Below are 20,113 nucleotides of genomic sequence, written 5' to 3' on the forward strand. Positions count from 1 at the left end.
GCCACCGCTTCATGTGCTTTTATTTTGGAATGTCTTCTGTATCGTACTGGCTGGGTATCATAAGCCAGACAGTCAGAGGGCATCACAAAGTCTGAGTCTCTGATGAATTTAAATGTGGAAACTTTTCAAACAGACCCGCTACATGCCACACACCACATGTAGTTTCCACAGCAGCAATAAAGTCTACAAATACTTTCAGACTGTATCATCACCTCTGAAGCACAAGCAAATGAAAGTCATTCATCAGGCTGTTCCATCTCGGTCTGGGACTAATTGTCAGCTAATGCCGTTATTCACCGACTGCATCTTTAAAACATGAAGAGGCGAAGCTCCTCTCACCTTGGTCAGAGCTTGGTCCGTCTTCTCGGGGGCGCTGCGGTGCGCCTGGGTGACGTCCCCGAGGGGGAGGGGCATGTACTGCAGGGTGAAGTTGCTGTTTAGAGAACAGAGAGAGAGGGGGGAAAGGAAAGACATCATATTACCCTCGGAATAATAAACTGGAAGATTTATGACGTTAACAAGAACAAACAGAAAAACACCCGTGGCGTTTATAACAGTTGTCTCCAATTCCCCAACACTCAAACACACCCACACATCCTTGTACAAACTCAGACACAAACATAAGAACTCAAACTTCACACCCACTTTTGACTGGTGCCCAACGTCAAAAAGCCTGATGAAACACTGTGCAATGGTAAACACTGCACAAAAGATGGTTATCTGCCTTTCATATGGGGTTGTGTGTGTCTGTGTGTGTGTATGATTCGATTTATGTGTGTATTCCTCTCTTCAAACACAGTGCGTGTTGTGTTCATCTTACTGCTCCAGCGCTCTTGCCACATCTTGGAAGCCTGTCGCTGTGGTGTTGTTGCGATCCCATGTCACACTCCTGAGAGGGATCAAACCGGTGGGGAATGGGGGGAGACAGGCACACGGGAAGAGAAGAGCATGAACAGTCAGGGTTTTTATGCTCCTTAACACACACGCAAGTACACATGCATGCACGCAACCTTGTACATGTGTCTTTGTGGGGATCCCTCATTAATAACCTTGTAATAACCATAATAACCTTAACTGGGTTCCCACTCTTTTCTTGAAATCATTTTCCAGGACATTTTCAGTTGCTACAGTCTGACTGACATGTTATTATGTCACGTATACTAACACATCCCCCATCCCATTCATGCTTTGGAGAAGCCTTCTTTTCAACAGTTGTACCTTATTTTGTACATTTAACCAGTTTGTTTCTATGTTTATTCCTCTCTCACCCCCAGAAGTCTGATTTAAAGGGATAGTTCAACATTTTGGCAAATTGGCCCATTGCCATAATCCCTATAGTTTTAGGAGTAGGTTTGTTACCTTTATTTGTCGGTGTAAGCTGTTTTTAGAACGGCGGAGCAGAGCCGGGAGCTGCTCAGAGCTACACTACGGAGGCTCATGGGATTTCTTGATTTCCCTCATCAAACTCATCAAATACACAATCCAACAACTCCAAAACGCTCTGGTGGACAAGCTGTGACCTGCACATTCACCACGCTATGAGATAATAACGGAACATTACGAGACAGAGTTGTTTTACAGGTAAATTTATGCAAGAGAAAACCCTCATGCCCATGGTCCAACACCAGAAACGCTCATCAACTAAAAGTCTAGTCTTCTCACTCGTCACTTCTTTGGAAAACAAATTCTTAGTGGGGTCTGAAAAAGTCAAACAGAGCTCTGGTAGCCAATGTCACTATGTGATAAATAATTTTCCAGGACGAATGGGAACCCTGCTTAACCCTATTACTAACCTTCAAACAGATATTTAACAGATATTGTTAACATTCCCCACCTTACTCACTCACACACTATATCACAGTTCCACCATTTATCTGACCATGCAGCTGCACAAACACATCACAGAGGGATTAACAACACATTTGCCGGGACTCTCTGTTTTTACCACATGCATAAAATGAGCAGCATTAAGAATGCATGACTGACTGCCATGCAACTAATGAGCTTCTGTTATTTCACAGTGCCGATCCTCCACCTACACTCAATACTGTCTAACTCCTGTTTTTAGTGCATCACTCATCTCCAGCCTCTTTCCTTTCATCCGTCCTCCTCCTCCTCGCCCGTCCCAGTCTCTCGCTTTCCCCACCCCACTCGCACTTTCTCTCTCTGCCCTAGAAATCTAATCAGCAGAACCCAAATCTCACTCCTTAGGTGGTCTCCCTCTCCCATCCCGTCCCTTCATAACTTTCTCCCTCTCCAGTCCATACCCAGCCGTTTCCCCATCCTAATACCACCATCCTGCCCCCTGTCTCGCTGCTGTCCTCTTTTTCCCCATCCCAGAGCTTCGTCTACTTACAGCTTCTATTTCTTCACCTCCAACACACCTCAAAAACACACACCCGTCTTCACTCAGCCTCTTCTTTTCTTTTATTTCAGCGTTGTACAATACGTTGTATGCCTGAAGGCAGTTTCTTTCCATCCCTCCTCCCCCCCTTTTCTCTCCCTCCCACTGATTCGCCTCGCTACCCCTCCGACTCCTCAGTCTTACCTTCTTATCTCCTATACGGCTCACTTTCCTGTCTTTGAAGCCCCGCACTCAACTCTGCTGTTCTGCCTCGCAGCAGCCTCAGTGTGTCCCCTCCTCAAACCATACCAATAATATTAATTTTCTCTGACCCTATTCTTTTCGTGTCCTCTAAAACCTCTTCTTTTCCCGTCTTACCCCTCTTCTTCTCCACTGATCTGCACCGAAATCCCTCTTCATCCCAACCACTCGAGGGATTTTTAATCAAACCCACCTGAGTGTTGTGTTGATCTGCAGGGCTTTGCTGAGCATCTTGGCCCCTGAGTCTTCCAGGAGGTTGCCACTCAAGTCGACCTTCCTCAGGCAGGCGTTGGAGCCCAGGGCGTTGACCAGCACCGTGCCTCGCTGACGAAGCCTGGAGTCAGCTAGAGAGAGGGACTGCAGGGCCTGGACGCAGTGAGAGAGCATTGGAGGGAAAAAGATGAAAAATGATGAGGGTGTTATCACTTTGAAGACTGGAATACATTTAAAAAGCAAAGAATCTCCCAAAAAGTGGAGCAGATTGTTAGGAGACATTTTTTCTTAGAGATTAACAAAAACCAGTATGCGTGGCTGGACCACCTATGGTCAAATCTTGATTATATAACTGTGGTATTATCTGACAAGACAATTTCAAATTGATCAATTTGAGAGAAAGCAGAGACAGACTTGTATTATTTTCTGTCTTTCTCACTTTTGTTATTTTCAAGCTTTGCTTTCATTGCATTGGTGAGAGAAAATTGGGGACAGAGGATACACAGCTACAGTACACACAGGTTGGACCAGAGATTGGGCAGCTGGAGCAAAGACTAAGACTAATTGGTATGCACTCTTCTAGGTGAACTGCTGGGGAACCTGTCCCATCTTTCCTTTGTTGTCTCTCACACAGCACAGCCTCCGTCTGGGCTCGGCAATGGTTAAGCCCTCATTTACTTCCAACTCCTGAACATAACAGACTTTTATTAGAGGCAGGTCTTTACTGTATGTCTAACTTCCTTGACTCCATAGATAGATAGACTTTATTGTTGTCATTGTGCAAGCACAACAAAATTGGTCGCAATCCCAGGTGCAAAAGTATAAATACAGCAGCAATAGACAATAAATAAAAAAAAAACAATATTTAAAAACTAAACTAAACTAAATAAAACTAGGTAGAGCTGGAGTCGTTACCAATAACTTTATCCTCTCCCTCCTTCTCTCTGCTCGGTGTATCTTATGTTTTTCTTATCTTTAGTTATTCATCTGCCTCCTTAAGTAGTAACAGTAACAGTTGCTGTTGTGGAAGTGAGTCACAGTGTGTTGGAAGTGCTCCTCGACTTTCCTGCAGTTTCAGAGCAGCGGGGAAACCAGAGCGGCTCAGCAGACAGCTGCTCATCACTGTGCTGACCAGTGGTGGAAATACCATCACTCAGTCAGTCAGTGGCAAAGCAGCTGGCCTAAATAGAAAGCTGGAGCTGCTAGGCAGTCGCAAAAATACTCACTTTATTACACCTTACTGTCTATGGAATTCAATCAAACTAGATATTAAAACTTAATTAATAAGCTTTAGAGGTGCAGGTTGAAGCATTTTGTTCCCTTTGAACAAAGCCATGCTGGCTGCTAAGATAAGCCAGGCGTCTCTTAGCTCCTGCCTCAAACTGTGCAAACATGAGAGCGGAAGCAAACTTCCCCAAAACTCTTGACAAGAAAGCAAGACAAAATATCAGGCTATTTCTTTTAGTGGTATTTTTTCCCCCTCCGAGTTCTGTTTATATCCTTTGAATTTGCTGGGAATCACTTCAGCTGCTGGCAGTTTGCAGTTTCTCACTTTCATGCGAGCAGCTTTCTATGAGTCACTGGAGTGTTGGCATCAAAGCTCTGCAGGAGAGCCACATATGATTTTGATGTTAGTGTCGTCACCACTTCCTGGGTGAGTTGACTAACAGCTGACCTCCAGGGCACGCTGCTGTAATGCCTTTTTAACTTGCACATTTACACTTGTCTATGTGAGCGCACGTTGGTGCACGTCATCAGTCTGTGCTCAGTTGCGAGAGCGTAGTTGTGCTATCACCATCAACAGTGGTAAATAATTGAGAAAGCTAGATGTCATGCTGGATTTGCAGAGCGGAGAGCGGAGAGAGCCTCGGGAGCCTCGCAGATAAACTGAGACCAAATGAATCACTCACTGGTGGCACAGACATCATGACTCTGTGTTTGCACCTTGTACCTCCGGTACGTGGCAGGTGGGAGATTAAGCTCAAGTGCGCTTGAATGAGGACATGAGAATTTAAATGCTGACAGGTGTGTGTTTATGTGCGACCAGGGTACGTGTACGTGGCGATGGATCTGTGAAGTATGTGTAGGCGTGCATCTGTACATACAGCACCACAGAGGTTTTCTGTGTACTCATGTGTGTGTACAATATGTTACATAATCCAACTCACACACTCTTCCTCTTGCACCAAATGAACTAGTTTCTGCAGAATCTCGTCTAGCACCCTGAGGAGGCAGAGAGGAGAGGAAAACAGTCAACATCAGTATCATCATCATCATCATCATCCTCATCATCACATCTCAGCCGCCCCATGTGGTCCATACCTGCCCTTGATGTTGAAGTTCTTCCCCAGCATCAGGTGTTTCAGAGACGGGTGCCTGGAGAATGCTGGGATGACAGCCAGCAAGTCGGCATCCAAGCCTGCATCACAACACAACACATTCACCAGAGTTTCACTACAGTTAAAGGGATAGTTCACCCGAATTTTCAGAGTCCTCTGTTCCTTCTCTGAGTTACGGGGGGCTCCGTGCAGCAGTATTTGTCCATATAATGGTTGTCAATGGATACCAACTTTCTTCGTCCAAAAAGACAAACCAAAAAACATCCAAATACCTCTCTACTGCTGCGCGGACCCCCCCCGTAACTCCAAGAAGGCACGGAGGACCCTTCCCTTTAAATAGTGCAATGCAAGCAATACTGTGCTCTGCTGAGCCTCTGTTGAAACACATTGCCAAGTAGATGTTTAATTACATCCTTGTAAGCAATGATTAAATGAGACAACGGCCACAAAACTTGAAGATTAAACTGAAGAACTTTGGTTACTTCATCAAAACTGACCATTTCTGGGCTCTCATACCAGCGACTCCTCATTTGCCAGGTGCAAACATGTCTGGCTCCTAAACATCTTTTTTTTGTCTCATGATCTGTTTTGAAAGAAAATCTCACTGCCCACTGGAATTCCAAAATACTCCCAATTACCCACCCACTCACATCATTTTCAAAAAAGCTTGTGGTTGGAGGATGCTTCTAAGAGGAAGCGGTTACCATGGCAAGATATTTCAGTAACAAAGACTGAAATGGCTGGTTCAGCAGAGAAATACATACATCTGTAATTTAATAAGCTTCCATGTTTCTAATTTTGAGTGCGTTTATTTTTGTGTCAGTGACAGCTGTGATGTGTCAGAGCAGGGGGGAGGGGGGGCATGTATCAGACATGTTAATGCTTCCTTTAATGCTACCGGTGCTAAATGGCTTTTTGGAAAATTAGGCAGCGTCATCTCAGTCAGTGGGAAGTGGTTGGCAGGATGAATGGTGAAAACAGAACACTGGTCGCGTCCCAAGATATGCATTTGTTTTTTAATGTTGGCAGAGTGCGGAGAGAGTGAAATTCATTGGTGCAGCAAAGTCAGGTGAAGTGGTTCTGACACAATTTCTCCTACTGGATGAAAATCTTCAACGCGTTCATCTGTGACTTTTAAATTACACTGCCGTTTCAGATGGCCCACCTCAAGATAGTGCGCATTATGAAGTGGTGATGCAAAATAAGGGAATCTTCCATGTTATTGTAAAATAAGAACATTTTTTACAAAGTAATTCCACATTTCATCAGTTTCTTGCACCAAGGTTACATGATGAGAAACACAACAATGGACGAGGCCTCGCAGAAAGAAATTGCTGTTGGTTACATGAATACACCAACCTGTGTATGTACCCTGTCATCTCTAAACTCTCATGAAGTGCAGTGCATCCACAACAGAACCCAGAGTTCAATTGTACGCAGTATGCATCATATCAGCACAGTACAAATGAAAGCAATAAAGACCTAAAGCTAGACTCAGCCTGGCTTAGTTCTTGCTTTTGTTGTTTGGTTTGGATTGCAAACCAAATTTGCAATTAGTCAAATGACCAAAACCAAATGACATGCTGTGACTCTGGCTCTACCAGGCACCCGGAAAGTACTGAGAACCAGGTCAGAGTCTTTGATCACTTTGCTCAGTTGGTAATCCAGCCTTGAATATAAAAGACAAACCACTTGTTGCCTCATGAATAAATGCATCATTGCTATTTTATGGGGCATTGCATTAGTTCAGACACAGCACTGAGGTTGCATTTGCATTTGGTGAATGACATCATCTGCTTTATTCATGCATCAGTCGCTGATTCCCCATCTGTTTGGGTAGTAGCTAACTAGGAGCAACCGATCATAGCCTACTCATGCAGGTGCACAGCACATCTGTCACAACTCAAAGCAACTTCATCCCCCGCACTGAGCTCCTCCTCAGGTCATTAGCTTTTCATTGTTGATTTTACTTTAACTTTAAGACTTGATGTTTACTGAAGCGGAGTTAGTTCTCCAAGAAGAATTTCAAGCATTTGAGATACAGTATGTGTCACTGACTGACTCCTTGTTGCTCTGTAATTAAAAACTATTAACTAATTGGTAACGTCAAAAAGTTGAGATGATAAAGTTTAAAGACTTTGGGATACAACCCACCCACTGGATATAGTGAGTCATATAGAGTCATCACTCCAACAAATAAAAGAGCTATTTTTCTACATTTTGCTATTGCTACATATTGTTTGCATTAACAGGTGCATACTTTGCTAGTGGGGAAGAAACAACATGAGTTTAGTATCAAACAAAAAATCTCTCTTAACCCTTCTGTTGTCCTCCTGGGTCAAGGAAGAAAGGAAGGAAGGAAGGACGAAGGGAAAGGTGGGAGGAAAGAAGGAAGGGAAAAAGGAAGGAAAGATAGAAGGGAGGGAACAGAATGGGTCAATTGGGTCAAAAAGGAAGGAAGAAGAAGGAAGAACGAGAGAAAGGAAGGAAGGAAGGAAGGAAGGAAGGAAGGAAGGAAGGAAGGAAGGAAGGAAGGGGAAAAGGATTGTGGAAAGAAGGAAAGGAAAAAGGAAGGAAAGAAAGATGGAGGGAGGGAACAGATTTGTTCAACAAAGGAAGAAGAAGGACGGAGGAAGGACGGAGGAAGGAAGGGAGGGAAAAGGGATCGTGGAAAGAAGGAAGGGAAAAAGGAAGTAAATAAAGATGGGGGGAGGGAACAGATCGTTCAAGGAAGGAAGAAGAAGGAAGGAAGGGAGGGAGGGAAAAGGGATAGTGGAAAGAAGGAAGGGAGAAAGGAAGGAAAGAAGGAAGGATGGAGGAAGGGAACAGATTGGGTCAATTTGACCCAGAAGGACAACAGGATGGTTAAGTGGTAGAAAGTTGAAGTTAGCATGCTAATCAGTTAGCCATGGTATCTAGCAGTCGGTCCTGAAGATGTAGGGTTGCTCACAGAGCGTGTTATAACCTTTTCTCTTGTAAATTCAACGATAGCTGAAGCTCTTGTCAAGCCTTGTCGCTCTGAATTCTAATCTTTAGTCTGGGTTAAGATAAAAAAAAAACACACTGATTCTTCAATTCCCATAATGCAGCTCAGTTGTCTTTCATTGGACCCTTCCGACTGCCTCCCAAATAACCACATAATTAAAGTTTGACATTTTCAGGTTGTTTTGTTTTAAAAATGATGCATTTCAAACGAAAAACTGCAGAGGTCATCAGCATACTTGCCAACACTCCCGATTTACGCGGGAGACTCCCGACTTTTAACCCTATTTCCCGCGATGCTCCCGGTTAGTAATTTCTCCCGCTAATCTCCCGATTTTACAGTGAAGGAAACAAGTGAGATTGTGGGGGATAATTGTTGCCGTATCTGGCAACCCTGGCCTGCCTGCACGTATGAGGCCAGCCGGTGACATGTCACTGACTGGAGTCAGTGATATACCAGTAGCGTTGATACTGCGGTTGCCTGCCGCTGTCGACGTCGGCACGAGCGGACCCGCTGGTCCGAGCGGATGCGGCGGCGCACATTCGTTTTTTTTTTTTTTTTCGTACTCCCCCTCCGTGCATGTCCGCGATGCACCGCTCCACAGACGTGATCCCCCGCACAGCAGAGGAAACTGGCCCTTGAATGGCTGATCCAGACCCCTAGATTTAAAATACGAGTTTAGTTTTTGCCCACCAGCCACTGCCCCCCACCAGACCATGTCACTCCAGCCATTCTTGCCTTCAGTAGCTACTACCTAAATGTGCTTCTTTTTTTTTTTTTTTTAGTCTGTTCCCTTTATGTTCTCAGAGTACACTAGAATGCTTCATTTATGTGTTAAAAATTACATTTTTTTGTGGGGGGGAATGTCCCCAGACCCCCCAACAGGGGTCTAGTGACTCAACTTTTTCACCCCTTCTGCCTTTACTGACAGATTCTATGCATCTTCAGGTAGGCTTACTGGACAGGGCCACCTTTGGTCAGCCTTCTGGTTTTCATATCAACAATTACAACTGCTTTTTTCCCCATTGTCCTGATTGGTAAACAGAATCATTTAGCCTATTGAATAGGCTATCAAAGAAACAGTTTCAGAACAAGTTTCCTTCAGGTTTAAAATACAAGGCAAGAAATGATGGCAATTTACAGCCACACCTGGCGAATGAACCCTGATACACTGATGAAAAAAAATCTCCCTATTTTTCACAACCCAATGTTGGCAAGTATGGTCATCAGTGTCCTGACTGTGACACTTACCATGAAAAAAATGTCATTGTGTTAGCACAACAACAGTCTGTTCCCTTGTGGGTGTATCTGCTGCCATGTTTGGGCGTGTCTCTTACCATTATCAGAGATGTCTAAAGTCGCCACGCATGAGACTCGAGGGAAGAGCTCCTGAATCACCCCAGCACCTGCTGACCTCAACTGTGGATGAAAGACAGAGAGGAGTGGAGCATGATGGGACAGCCACAAGCATTAATCTGTGAGGAGGATGAGTGAATATACCTAGAGCTGCACAGACTGACAGAGCGTACCTCACAGCTGCTGATGTCCAGGTGTAAATCAGTGATATGAGGGTTATTGGACAGACCCAGGAACAGAGCCCTGAAGGAAAACACAGGCAGAGTTGGATAGGAAAAGAGAGGGAGAGAGAGCAGGGGAAAGTAAGAGCAAACAGAGAAGAAAAAAGATAAATGGAAAAGCAGATAAGGAATAAGAGGAGTGAGCAGAGTGATAGGTAGATAAGAAGAAAGGGGGAGAAACAGAGAGTAATTAATGGACAAAAGGCAAGGCGAAGATGACAGAGTGAAAATATTAGAGAAGGAAAGATCAGTCCCAAATAAATCCAATTGCTGCTTTTCCTCCCTCTAACAACCTGAACGGATCATCCGACCCCTCCCTGCCGCCCCATCCTGCCCCACGTTCTCCTCTGCACACCTAAAAGTTTTAGAGCCATCTTAAAGGATTTAGAGAAAAGTAGCTTAGGAAGAAGATTCATAGCTCACTAAGTCCCCACCAGAAATCACCTCAAAAACCTTCAGTATTTATTCAGAGGAGTTGGCCAATTGTTGTGTGCGCACACAGACGCACGGGCCGAGCTGAATGCAGAAAGGAAAACTGCATTTGCACATCAAGGCCCTGCTGGAGCTTGTTCTTGTGCAATGAATACACATTTAAGAGTTATGCACCATGAGGAGGTAATGAGGAGAAGTGCTAAGTGGGGAGTCCACTCCATCCATTTTGGCTGGGATCCATCATGCAGCACACAATCATCTCAATTGTTGGCAGTTTGCTTTGTTTACTCAGCGACTGATTGTGCTTTTTGGCTTCAAGGAGCAAACAGCAGGCTAAACACCTAACAGAAAAAGACTGTATTACAGTGATACTTCACTCATCCCTGTAGGGAAAAGCAGCTCTCTGCCTGGCTGCTCTCTGAGCTGCTGTAGTTACACATCTCCTGAAGCTGGTCAGGATGCAGAGTCCTACACAGAGACACATAAGCACAGTGGAGGCTGGCCAATACAGCAGGCTTCAATCTGTGTCCTCTGATTGAAGGCCGGTGCAACGGAACACAGAATCGCTCCACTGTTGAAGAAAAAAACGTTTGAAGCCTACTGTAAGCCTTGATGATTGAATCTTACCAGTGCTTTGGCTGCTAATTACTCCCAGTATGGTAAGCTATTTTAGTATCAAGCCTAGGGTTGCAAAGGAGCGGAAAATTTCCAGTAATTTTCTGATAAATTTCCAGAAACTTTCCATGGGAAGTTAAGCTGGGGAATTTTGGAAATATTCCAAATTGGAAACTTTCCATGGGAATTATTGGGAATTTCTGGGAATTAACTGGAAATTGGGGGTAATTTAAACAAACTGTATCATGTCCAAACATAAATGTAAATATTTTGTTTTGTCATGAGCAGACATCCATGTAAAATAATACAATTAAAAAACATGACATTTCAACAGATTTATTTGTGAGTAGAACTTTATCAGCTTTTAATTCTTGTATGACCCCCCCCCCCAAAAAAAGTGTACTTGCATTAAATCTGGTTGTTCTAGCCAGGATTTTCCCCAACTATATTCAAGTTCCCTGTTAAGAGCCAAACTTTAATTTTTAAAATTTCAGATTTATTCCCGTTTATTCCCATATAGTCCCGTTAATTCCTATATATTCCTGTTAATTCCCATGGAAAGTTTCCAACTTTGAAAATTCCCGGAATTTTGCAACCCTAATCAAGCCTGAGACAATAAAAAGGATAAAAGATAAGTGGCTTTGAAGACCACTGTGTAGAAGCTATGCATTATGGTTACAACACATCTTAGTGAACATTAGATTAATGCATGCAAACTGTTAGATTTGACTCGATACTTTAGCATCATGAGTGGAGACAGTTTTAGCATGAGTGGCCCAGATGAGAATGGATCCTCTACCACACTTAGGCCTTGAGTCGACTAAACATTCCAGCAGCACAAATGCTTGTTGACACCACTGAGAGGTGGTATCAGTACTGTGAGGAACACACACACACACACAGAAAAATAAGTTCCATGAGTTGTCATAGATTGAGGATACTTATAGCATAAACGTTCACCTGAGCTAAACATAGCATTATTTCAGATCTGTAGAGCTCCATGGCTCCAGGTGGAACGCTGGCTCCAGTGCTGGGAAAAAGGATGCGTGTCTCCTACACCTCCTAATGTGCAGTATTCCATTTCTTAATTGGATTATTTTATGGGTTTCATTTACTCCTACAGCGTGACATTCATTACAGAAAGACTGGCGCAATACATTCACTTAGTTTATCATTCTAAGCCTATAGTAATATTCTCACAATATTCCAGTGAGCACTGTGATGCAGTAATATGCAGTAGGATTAAGTGACTTTATGGTGATATTTTACATCCTTTTATCTCATTTACAATGCCTCCATAGTATTTAGAATAATCCTATTATAACTCATGATATTTGTTTTTTCATTTTTATTTTATTTAAAACATGATATAGTAGCATACTGCCTGCTGTTCTTCCCAAAGTTTATGCTACAGTATCATTTTTATATAATGTCAGTATAATATTACAGGGACTGGCTGATGTGCATATTACTGCATCCTCTTGGCTTTTATTGCAGTTCATTTTGCCAGCTCGGTGTGCGCGTCCCATCCAGAGCTTCTCTAAATGACGGCAAAGAGAGTTTCAGTTGCCAGTTGGCTGTCACAAGTGGTGATGCACTAGTCAAAGCTGAATATAGTCAGCAGAATATTCACTGCACAACCACATCAGGAACTGCATAACTAATACGGCATTAATAAAACACTAAGAAGATTTGCTTACCAAATGAGTGAGTGCTGGGGTGTCAGCTGCTGATTATACTAGTTTACCATTGGAAATAGGGATGTGCTCATCTCGCTTTTTGTCTCCCAATGGATTCTGACTTTATTTTTTCCATATTTGCCGGTTTCAGGCTTGTCAGCCTCAATGTTACCATCTAATGTAACATGAATGATTATAATGACAGGTTTTATAATGGCAATAACAAGCAAACTGTATTTAATGTGGACTGGTTACATCTTGATGCGATGCTATCATAAGGACATGAAGTCATTTCCTGTGATTGGTGCATCATTAAAGGGATAGTTTAACATGTTGGCGTTACCTTTAATTGTCGGTGCAAGCTATTTTTAGAACGGCAGAGCAGAGTCGCGAGCTGCTCAGAGCTACGCTACGGAGGCTTGTCCACCAGAGTGTTTTGGAGTGGTTGGATTGTATATTTGATGAGGGAAACTAAGAAATCCCATGAGCCTCCATAGCGTAGCTCTGAGCAGCTCACGGCTCTGCTCCGCCATTCTAAAAATAGCTTGCACCGACAATTAAAGGTAACGAACCTACTGCTATGACTATAGGGATTATGGCAATGGGCCAATTTGACAAAATGTTGAACTATCCCTTTAAAGTCTTAGCTCAGGTTATTTGAAATGGGGTTGTGTGAGGTACTTATCTGTAGTCAGTGTGTTACCTGCAATAGATTCAGATCAACACAATGACACTTCATTGAAGCATCAGGAGCACTGGCACACAAGCTGAGTGATGTGCAGCCAATATTAGTTGAAGTGTAAGCTGTATTTTAAATCTGTTCATCACTCCATCTCGCAATCCTGCAAAACAGCCCTGTGGAAACACATTTTTCAATCACCGAACTCGTGTTTCCCTACTACCCATAAGTACGCTTAGCTGTGCCTGGCAGTTCACACAAACCGAGGTTAATTAGCTGGTATTAGCTTTTTTCTGTGGGAATTTTTTTTTAAACTCTTTTTACTGACCCTATCCACAGCAGTACGTTACTCAGCTGCTGTGCAAGTGCTCGTGCTGCTCCTCTAAACTCTGAGCATGTTGATCTGAATCTACTGCAGGTAATACACTGATGATAGATAAGCACCTCATACAACTCCACATCAAATAACCCAACACTATCACTGAATCTACCGGCCTCTGTGTTTGCACCTCACTAACAAATGATATATACAGGACCACATACGCATACTCCATTCAAATGTTAATTGGGTTTGGATGGTGGTTTGGTAACATGATTACAAATGCAGGTATTATTTGTGGGTATTTTTATTACATTTTTGTGCTGACAGGCTGTATATTGTAATTGCATACTCACATGCATTTATAACTGCATGTGCCTTATGAGTAGTGTGGCCACCTTCATATATGCAAAGTGATTGGGGCATCACATCATGCATACACTTTGGTTATACTGTATTTCTGTTATACACCTGCTGCTTTACAGTCTGATCCGCTTAGATACAAACAGTAACAATGGCACATGGAGGAGATTGACTGAATGAGGTTACAGCTGCTGCTTTTTCAGCCTTTCACAGTTCCAACCATACCAGTGATTTGAATCTATAATACGTTTCCCAGATCTTCAGGGTTTCAAAGGTCATTCTACATCCTTGCCTGTGACAGCGACTCACCTCAGAGAATCAGGAGGGACTTTCATAGAGGCCAGGCTGACATGGGTCAGGCTGAAGGCTGAGCTGAAGAACTGGCGGAAAGTTGGCAAAGAATCCCTGGCTTTCCTAAAAAAGGACAGTAAAGAAAAGGATAGAAAGGTTTAGAGACTTGAATGGGAGGAGAGGAGGGCATTTAACTATGGATCACGGTCAGGCATTTAGACCGTCAGAAAATGAAAGGTGGTGAGAGACCAATGAGGACAGATAAGCGACTGATGGAGACAAGACAGAGGATGACAGAAGGACGGGACACGCTGATAGAGAGTGACAAAAGGATTGCGGCAGACGAGTGGAGAAGTGACAGAGAGGGAACAGAGCAACAGGAGGGAGAGGGGAAGAAGGCTAAAGCAGACAGATGCAGCCGCTGACATTTAGGTCAGTATTATATCAAGCAGATAAAGTGAAAAGGTGAAGTTAGCATTAATTACTGCCACCAGTTAAAAAGGTAACACTGACCAATTATCCAACCATCTGCCTGGCATATACAATACATTAGCCTGCCATCAGAGGAAGGACAGAGAACTGTGTGTGTGCGCGCACGTCCTGAGTCATGATAAACAAGGAGACAATCCTGAGCGTTTCCAACATGGATGTAGTACACTGCAGAGCTGTGTTTAGAGGTTGTCAGAGCAGCCAATCTGCCATTTCAACCCCAACTGCACAAATAATTCACCACAGGGGAGGAAGAGGAGGTGAGGGGGGGGTTGGAGACAGCAGGAGAAAGTGATGAGGCACAGAGGAGGAGGAGGAGGAGGAGGAGGAGAGGGGGGTGTGGGGGATTCATCTTCCAGAGAGACGAGGTTTGTTGTTCTGGAACAGATTACCCACCACCTCTCTTCAGGCAACATATACGTTATTTACTTGAGCAGCACAGAAGCTCTTTCTCTGTAACTACTCTGCCTTTTCATTCTCATCCTGATAAACAACAAGTACTTTTTTTTCTTTTTTGGATTGCCACACACACACAGCCTGAAATGTACTTTATAGCTCACCAGCTAAAATGAGACCGCCACGATTAATTTTCTTAAAGCCGACAATCCCACTGTGTTAGCGCAGATGAAAGACGTATCACAGTTAACGTGACACTAATCTGGAACGTAACATGTTGCTGCGTTTCTGTGGCAGACATCTTGGATCGGCTCTGCAGGAAAAGCACAGGTGCAGCTAATTTTGTTAACGAGGACTCCGCTCCATAAATGAGAGGCGCTGACTGATGTCGTTAACTACACCTGTGAGTTTTCAGCTGAGCCGTCCAACAGTGTCTAGAGTTTCACTTTGACTTTGATAGGCTTTATGCACAGCTCCACTACTTCCTGAACTTAAACAAGTTCATTTATTTCCTGTTTTATATTATTGGACAAACTGGTTAATCCAGGTGTGTCTGACTCTGACCATTGTTGTGACTACCTTCGTTACTTAGCATCAATCACAAGGTAAATGTGTTTAAGGATCAATGTAACATGGGTCAAAACCTAAAGTGAAAACATTAAGATGTCAACCTCATGATCCGCGCTCCATGAAAAACTCATGGTATTATTACTATTTACTCTGAAGGGGACATGAAGGTCAGTAGTGGTTGTGACTGTGTTTTCTACAAACCACCTACTGTTATAGTGACTTTTACTTCCTTATAACCTGACAATACGGGACTGTTAACGGCATTTGATATCTCACCTGCATTCCAGCAGGTTCACAAGTGCACAACTGCACGACACACAAAACTTATGTTGAGTTTTATACGCCGCCAAACCATTTTTACACGTCTACAGTCAAGCGTTGAAGTGTCTCAGACTTTGTTTTCATATCATTTCTACGGTGCATTTTCCAAACAAATAGCTTTCAAATCTGCCTCAAATCATTTAAGGACTTTCTTTCTTCAAAGGAGGCTTCATCTCCTTTCAGCACTTTTTCATTTTAATCATCTCCTCAAAAGCTTCCAGCAGTTGCTCTTGAACTGACTTCAGCAGTTTGAAAAGACTTCAAACACCTCGACTCTTTTTCATGCACATGTTTCCTCTACCACTGACACCTGGACTACTTTCATTGTTTTAATTTCAACTGACACTTTAACCGACACTTCAGTTCCTTTAACTGCTTCGCATACAGCATGCATCCATCCATTCACTGTCTATACGGGGTCTTAATACAGGGTGAGGGCAGGGTACACTCAGGACAGTTCGCCAGTCTATCGCAGGGCTACAAACTGTATGGAGATAATACACACACACACACACACACAGTAGGAAATCGCCAATCAACCTAGTGTGCATCTTTTTGGACTGTGCGGCTGGAGAACCTGGAAGGGACACACAAAGACACAGAGATACGCAAACTGCACCCAGAAAGGCCTCAGGCCCGGGAATCGAACACAGAACTTTCTTGCTGGGAGAAGAGAGCGCCAACCACCATCATTCACTCCCATGCAAATACAATAATTCAATGGCTTCAAAACGTCTACATCTTTAACCCTCCTGTTATCCTTCTGGGTCAAACTGACCCAATCTGTTACCTTCCTCCATCCTTCCTTCTTTCCTTCCTTTCTCTCTTCTTTCCACAATCCTTTTTCCCTTTCTTTCTTTCTTTCTTTCTTTCTTTCTTTCTTTCTTTCTTTCTTTCTTTCTTTCTTTCTTTCTTCCTTCCTTCCCTCCCTATGTCCTTCTTCCCTCCTCTCTTGATCCAATTGACCCTCCATCTTTCTTTCCTTCCTTTTTCCCTTCCGTCTTTCCACAATCCTTCTTTCCTCCCATCTTTCCCTTTGTCCTTCCTTCCTTCCTTCCCATAGTCCTCCCTGCCTTTCTGCCTTCTTTCCCTTCCTCCTTCCTTCTTTCCTCCTTTCCTTCTTTCCCTTCATCCTTCCTGCCTTCCTTCCTTCCTTCTTTCCCTTCGCCCTTCCTTCCTTCCTTCCTTCCTTCCTTCCTTCCTTGACCCAGGTGGACAACAGGAGAAGACATTAAACCTGTTTGATGTGAGTACAGAGAAGACGGTGTGCATCTTTTTCTGCCAAAATAAAGTTGCAAGTTGCACATTAGAGCAGAACTGAGCACCACCTGACTTTCAGTTATTCTACTTTATCAAATTCAGGCTAAAAAGAGACATCGCCTGCCTCTAGCAGCATATCTGTAATACTGTGCTCCTGGACATCATAACTGAAAAGCTGCTCTGCACTCTCCTCTCTGATTGCTGAGCCAATTTTGTCATGTGCCCATGTGTTGTGCCACAGCTGTTTAATAGGTATGAGACCCGTAATGTGACTGGTTGGGAATACAATGACTAATCACTCTACACCCCTCCAATTTCTATTCCATTCTGCACATATTGTGTTGAGAGTATTGTCCTTGTGAACATGACCCACAGCTTCACACTGATTGGTGTGATTGCACTGTTAAAACAAGACCATTAACATTTGATTTACCACTTGCCAAGTCGGTTTGTAACTTGACAACATCATCCAGCACAGGTGATTTGTGGGGGGGATGTTAATTTCAAGCCCCCGTACACACAAACACACGGAAGCTAAACCAAAAGATAATTCCATTCCTTGAGCTGCAGTGCATCCATTTTCCTCCCCGCGATAAAGCAAATGTGTGGTTGACCGACTCGCACGTCTTCCTGACAGCTCCAACATTCAACCCACGCAGATAAAAGCATGTTAACTTGGTTAAAAGATAAAAATGCATGTGGCGAGAGGAAACAAATAGAAGAGAAAAATGAGTGATAAAGACGAAGGAGGGGAGGGGGGGAGGTGAAAGTAGGAGAAAATGGAGTTATGAGGAGTAAAAAATGGAAAAGGTCATAAGGGAGAGAGCAATGGTGGGAGGGGGAAAGCAAAGAAGGAGATAAAGACACTCAGATAGTTGAGTTAGAAAACCAAGCAGCTGCATTACAAGCCCCCGTCACTGCTTTTGATAACCTCCAAGTGTGTGGGACACCGGCTCTCCTCCGACCTGTTCGTAATAATTAGCATACAGCCCGACAGGACTCCGCAGCTACACAACGGCTTCTGTCGCAGAAGCAGATGCAGTGTCACTGTCCACTCTCCAGAGAGCTGTATCAGCAGCTTGGCACCACATGTGCATGTGTGTGTAACTGTATCTACACTGTCTGCTCGTTGTTTCTCACGAGTGCCACATCTGTGTATGTGTGTGTGTGTGTGTGTGTGATGAGTCTGAGGCGGTCCGTTCCATATTCATGAACAGCAGCCGTGCGGTTCTTATCAGCTCGGTTCAGCTTTGTGGCTCTGTGTTGTCTCCACAACACCGCAGCCGTCTGACCGGCAGCACTGAGCCGCTGTGCATTTAAAGGGATACGCCAACTTTTTTTTTTTCGTGTCTTGCCTAACTCCCGAGTCCATGACCAGCAGATAGACACCATCCTCTCGACTGTGCGTGCAGTAACAAGGGAGATACGGGCAGAGCTGGCGCACCGCTAATTAGCTTAGCTCAAACGCTGGAAGTGCATAGGTAGTGTTAGCCTGCCTCCTACCCCAGCCGAAATCAGCAGTCAGAAGCTGGAGGTGGAGGCAGGCTAACAATACCTATGCACTTCCAGCGTTTGAGCTAAGCTAATTAGCGGTGCGCCAGCTCTGCCCGTATCTCCCTTGTTACTGCACGCACAAGGATGGTGTCTATCTGCTGGTCATGGACTCGGGAGTGAGGCAAGACACGAAAAAAAAAAGTTGGCGTATCCCTTTAATACCAGAAGACCCGTGACCGGCAGGAGGTGGAATGAACTATGAAGGGACAGGGGGAGCAGAGGAGCAGGAGGATGTGAGGCAAGAGTGTGGTGGGGAAGAAGATGAAGGGTGATAAAGAAAGAGAGAGGGAGGGGAAGGAGAGGATGGAGGGAAGGAGGCAGTGAGGAAAAAGAAAGGCAGGGAAAGGAGCCACGGGACGGGAAGGATTAGAAAGCAGACAGGGAAGATGGATGTAGTGTGGATGTCAACAGTAAGAGGGGTAGTGGGAAATTCAATCTTCTCATTATAAACTGAGTAGAGAAAGTGTTGAGTTGTGTGGCCAACAGCTCCGGCAAGAGAGGGGGGAAGTTCACATAATAAAATGTGAGCAAGGTGAAAGAGAGAACAAGACAGATATATGCAGAAAAAAAGTAAATGAAGAAAAGAGAGATAGAGTAGATACAAAGGAACAGAGGGAAAAATACAGGCGTGGGAGCCTGGGGAATGAAGCCATAATTCCCGTCTAAAATTAGTCTCATTTTTCTCTGTAATTCTTGTAATGTAATATGCTGAGCAGGGAAGCTCCTGGGCTCCTGAGGGACATGACATGATGAGAGCTGGAGCTGCTTTTTGCCTGCTAGCTAGGTAAACACACGCAGACACACACAGAAACGCATAAAATACTTGCAGGAATGCATACAAGTGCTTGACAGACAGAAAACTTGTTAGCAAACAGAGACATGTTTACATTACACGAAGGCGGAAACACACACACACACACACACACACACACACACACACACACACACACACACACACACACACACATACACACTCATACTCATAGCAAGTCAGGGCAAATGAGGCGAGTGTGCATGCTAATTCCGTCAGTGAGGTCCAGGGCTAAACACTAATCTACAGCAGAAAATAAATGATGATGCTCGCTCTGCTCGCTGCCTCCTGACTGGAATTCCTCCAGAGCTGTTTGGCTGAGTCAGAGGACGAAAACAAATGTGTCTATGTGCTTTAGTGTAAAATACAAAAAAAAGAACCCCAAAAAATAAATAAAAAATGGAAATAAGTTAATGGGGATTTACCCTGTATGTGAACACCCACCTGTGAGAGAAGGAATTCTTGGACAGGTTCAGGTAGGAGAGGTCAGCGCAGCAGCCTCGCAGCAAGGCACCGAACAACTGGCAGAGAGAGAGAGAGACAAATGGGTTGTGTTACAGTACGTTCACTAAAGTGAATGTGATTTTGTTGTTCAACAGTTGTTTTGGTTCTGAGGC

At 43.9% G+C, this 20,113-nt stretch overlaps 1 protein-coding gene across 9 annotated transcripts in view; it reads right to left on the minus strand.

Annotated features, from left to right (window-relative positions):
- The window catches only part of carmil3 (capping protein regulator and myosin 1 linker 3), a 108,971-nt gene that overhangs the window by 32,080 nt on the left and 56,778 nt on the right, over positions 1-20,113 (minus strand). For all 9 annotated transcript variants that reach the window (XM_085804912.1, XM_085804911.1, XM_085804910.1 and 6 more), the window contains exons 15-23: positions 19,941-20,017; positions 14,114-14,218; positions 9,670-9,739; positions 9,478-9,559; positions 5,141-5,237; positions 4,987-5,041; positions 2,799-2,971; positions 821-889; positions 340-433 (exon numbers count right to left, since the gene is read on the minus strand). In XM_085804912.1, the coding sequence (XP_085661038.1) occupies positions 340-433; positions 821-889; positions 2,799-2,971; positions 4,987-5,041; positions 5,141-5,237; positions 9,478-9,559; positions 9,670-9,739; positions 14,114-14,218; positions 19,941-20,017 (822 nt within the window). The remainder of the gene's footprint in view (positions 1-339; positions 434-820; positions 890-2,798; positions 2,972-4,986; positions 5,042-5,140; positions 5,238-9,477; positions 9,560-9,669; positions 9,740-14,113; positions 14,219-19,940; positions 20,018-20,113) is intronic.

Source organism: Trachurus japonicus, chromosome 17 (genome assembly GCF_045865225.1).
Source record: "Trachurus japonicus isolate A0001 chromosome 17, Traja_1.0".
In the NCBI taxonomy this organism is placed as follows: domain Eukaryota; kingdom Metazoa; phylum Chordata; class Actinopteri; order Carangiformes; family Carangidae; genus Trachurus; species Trachurus japonicus.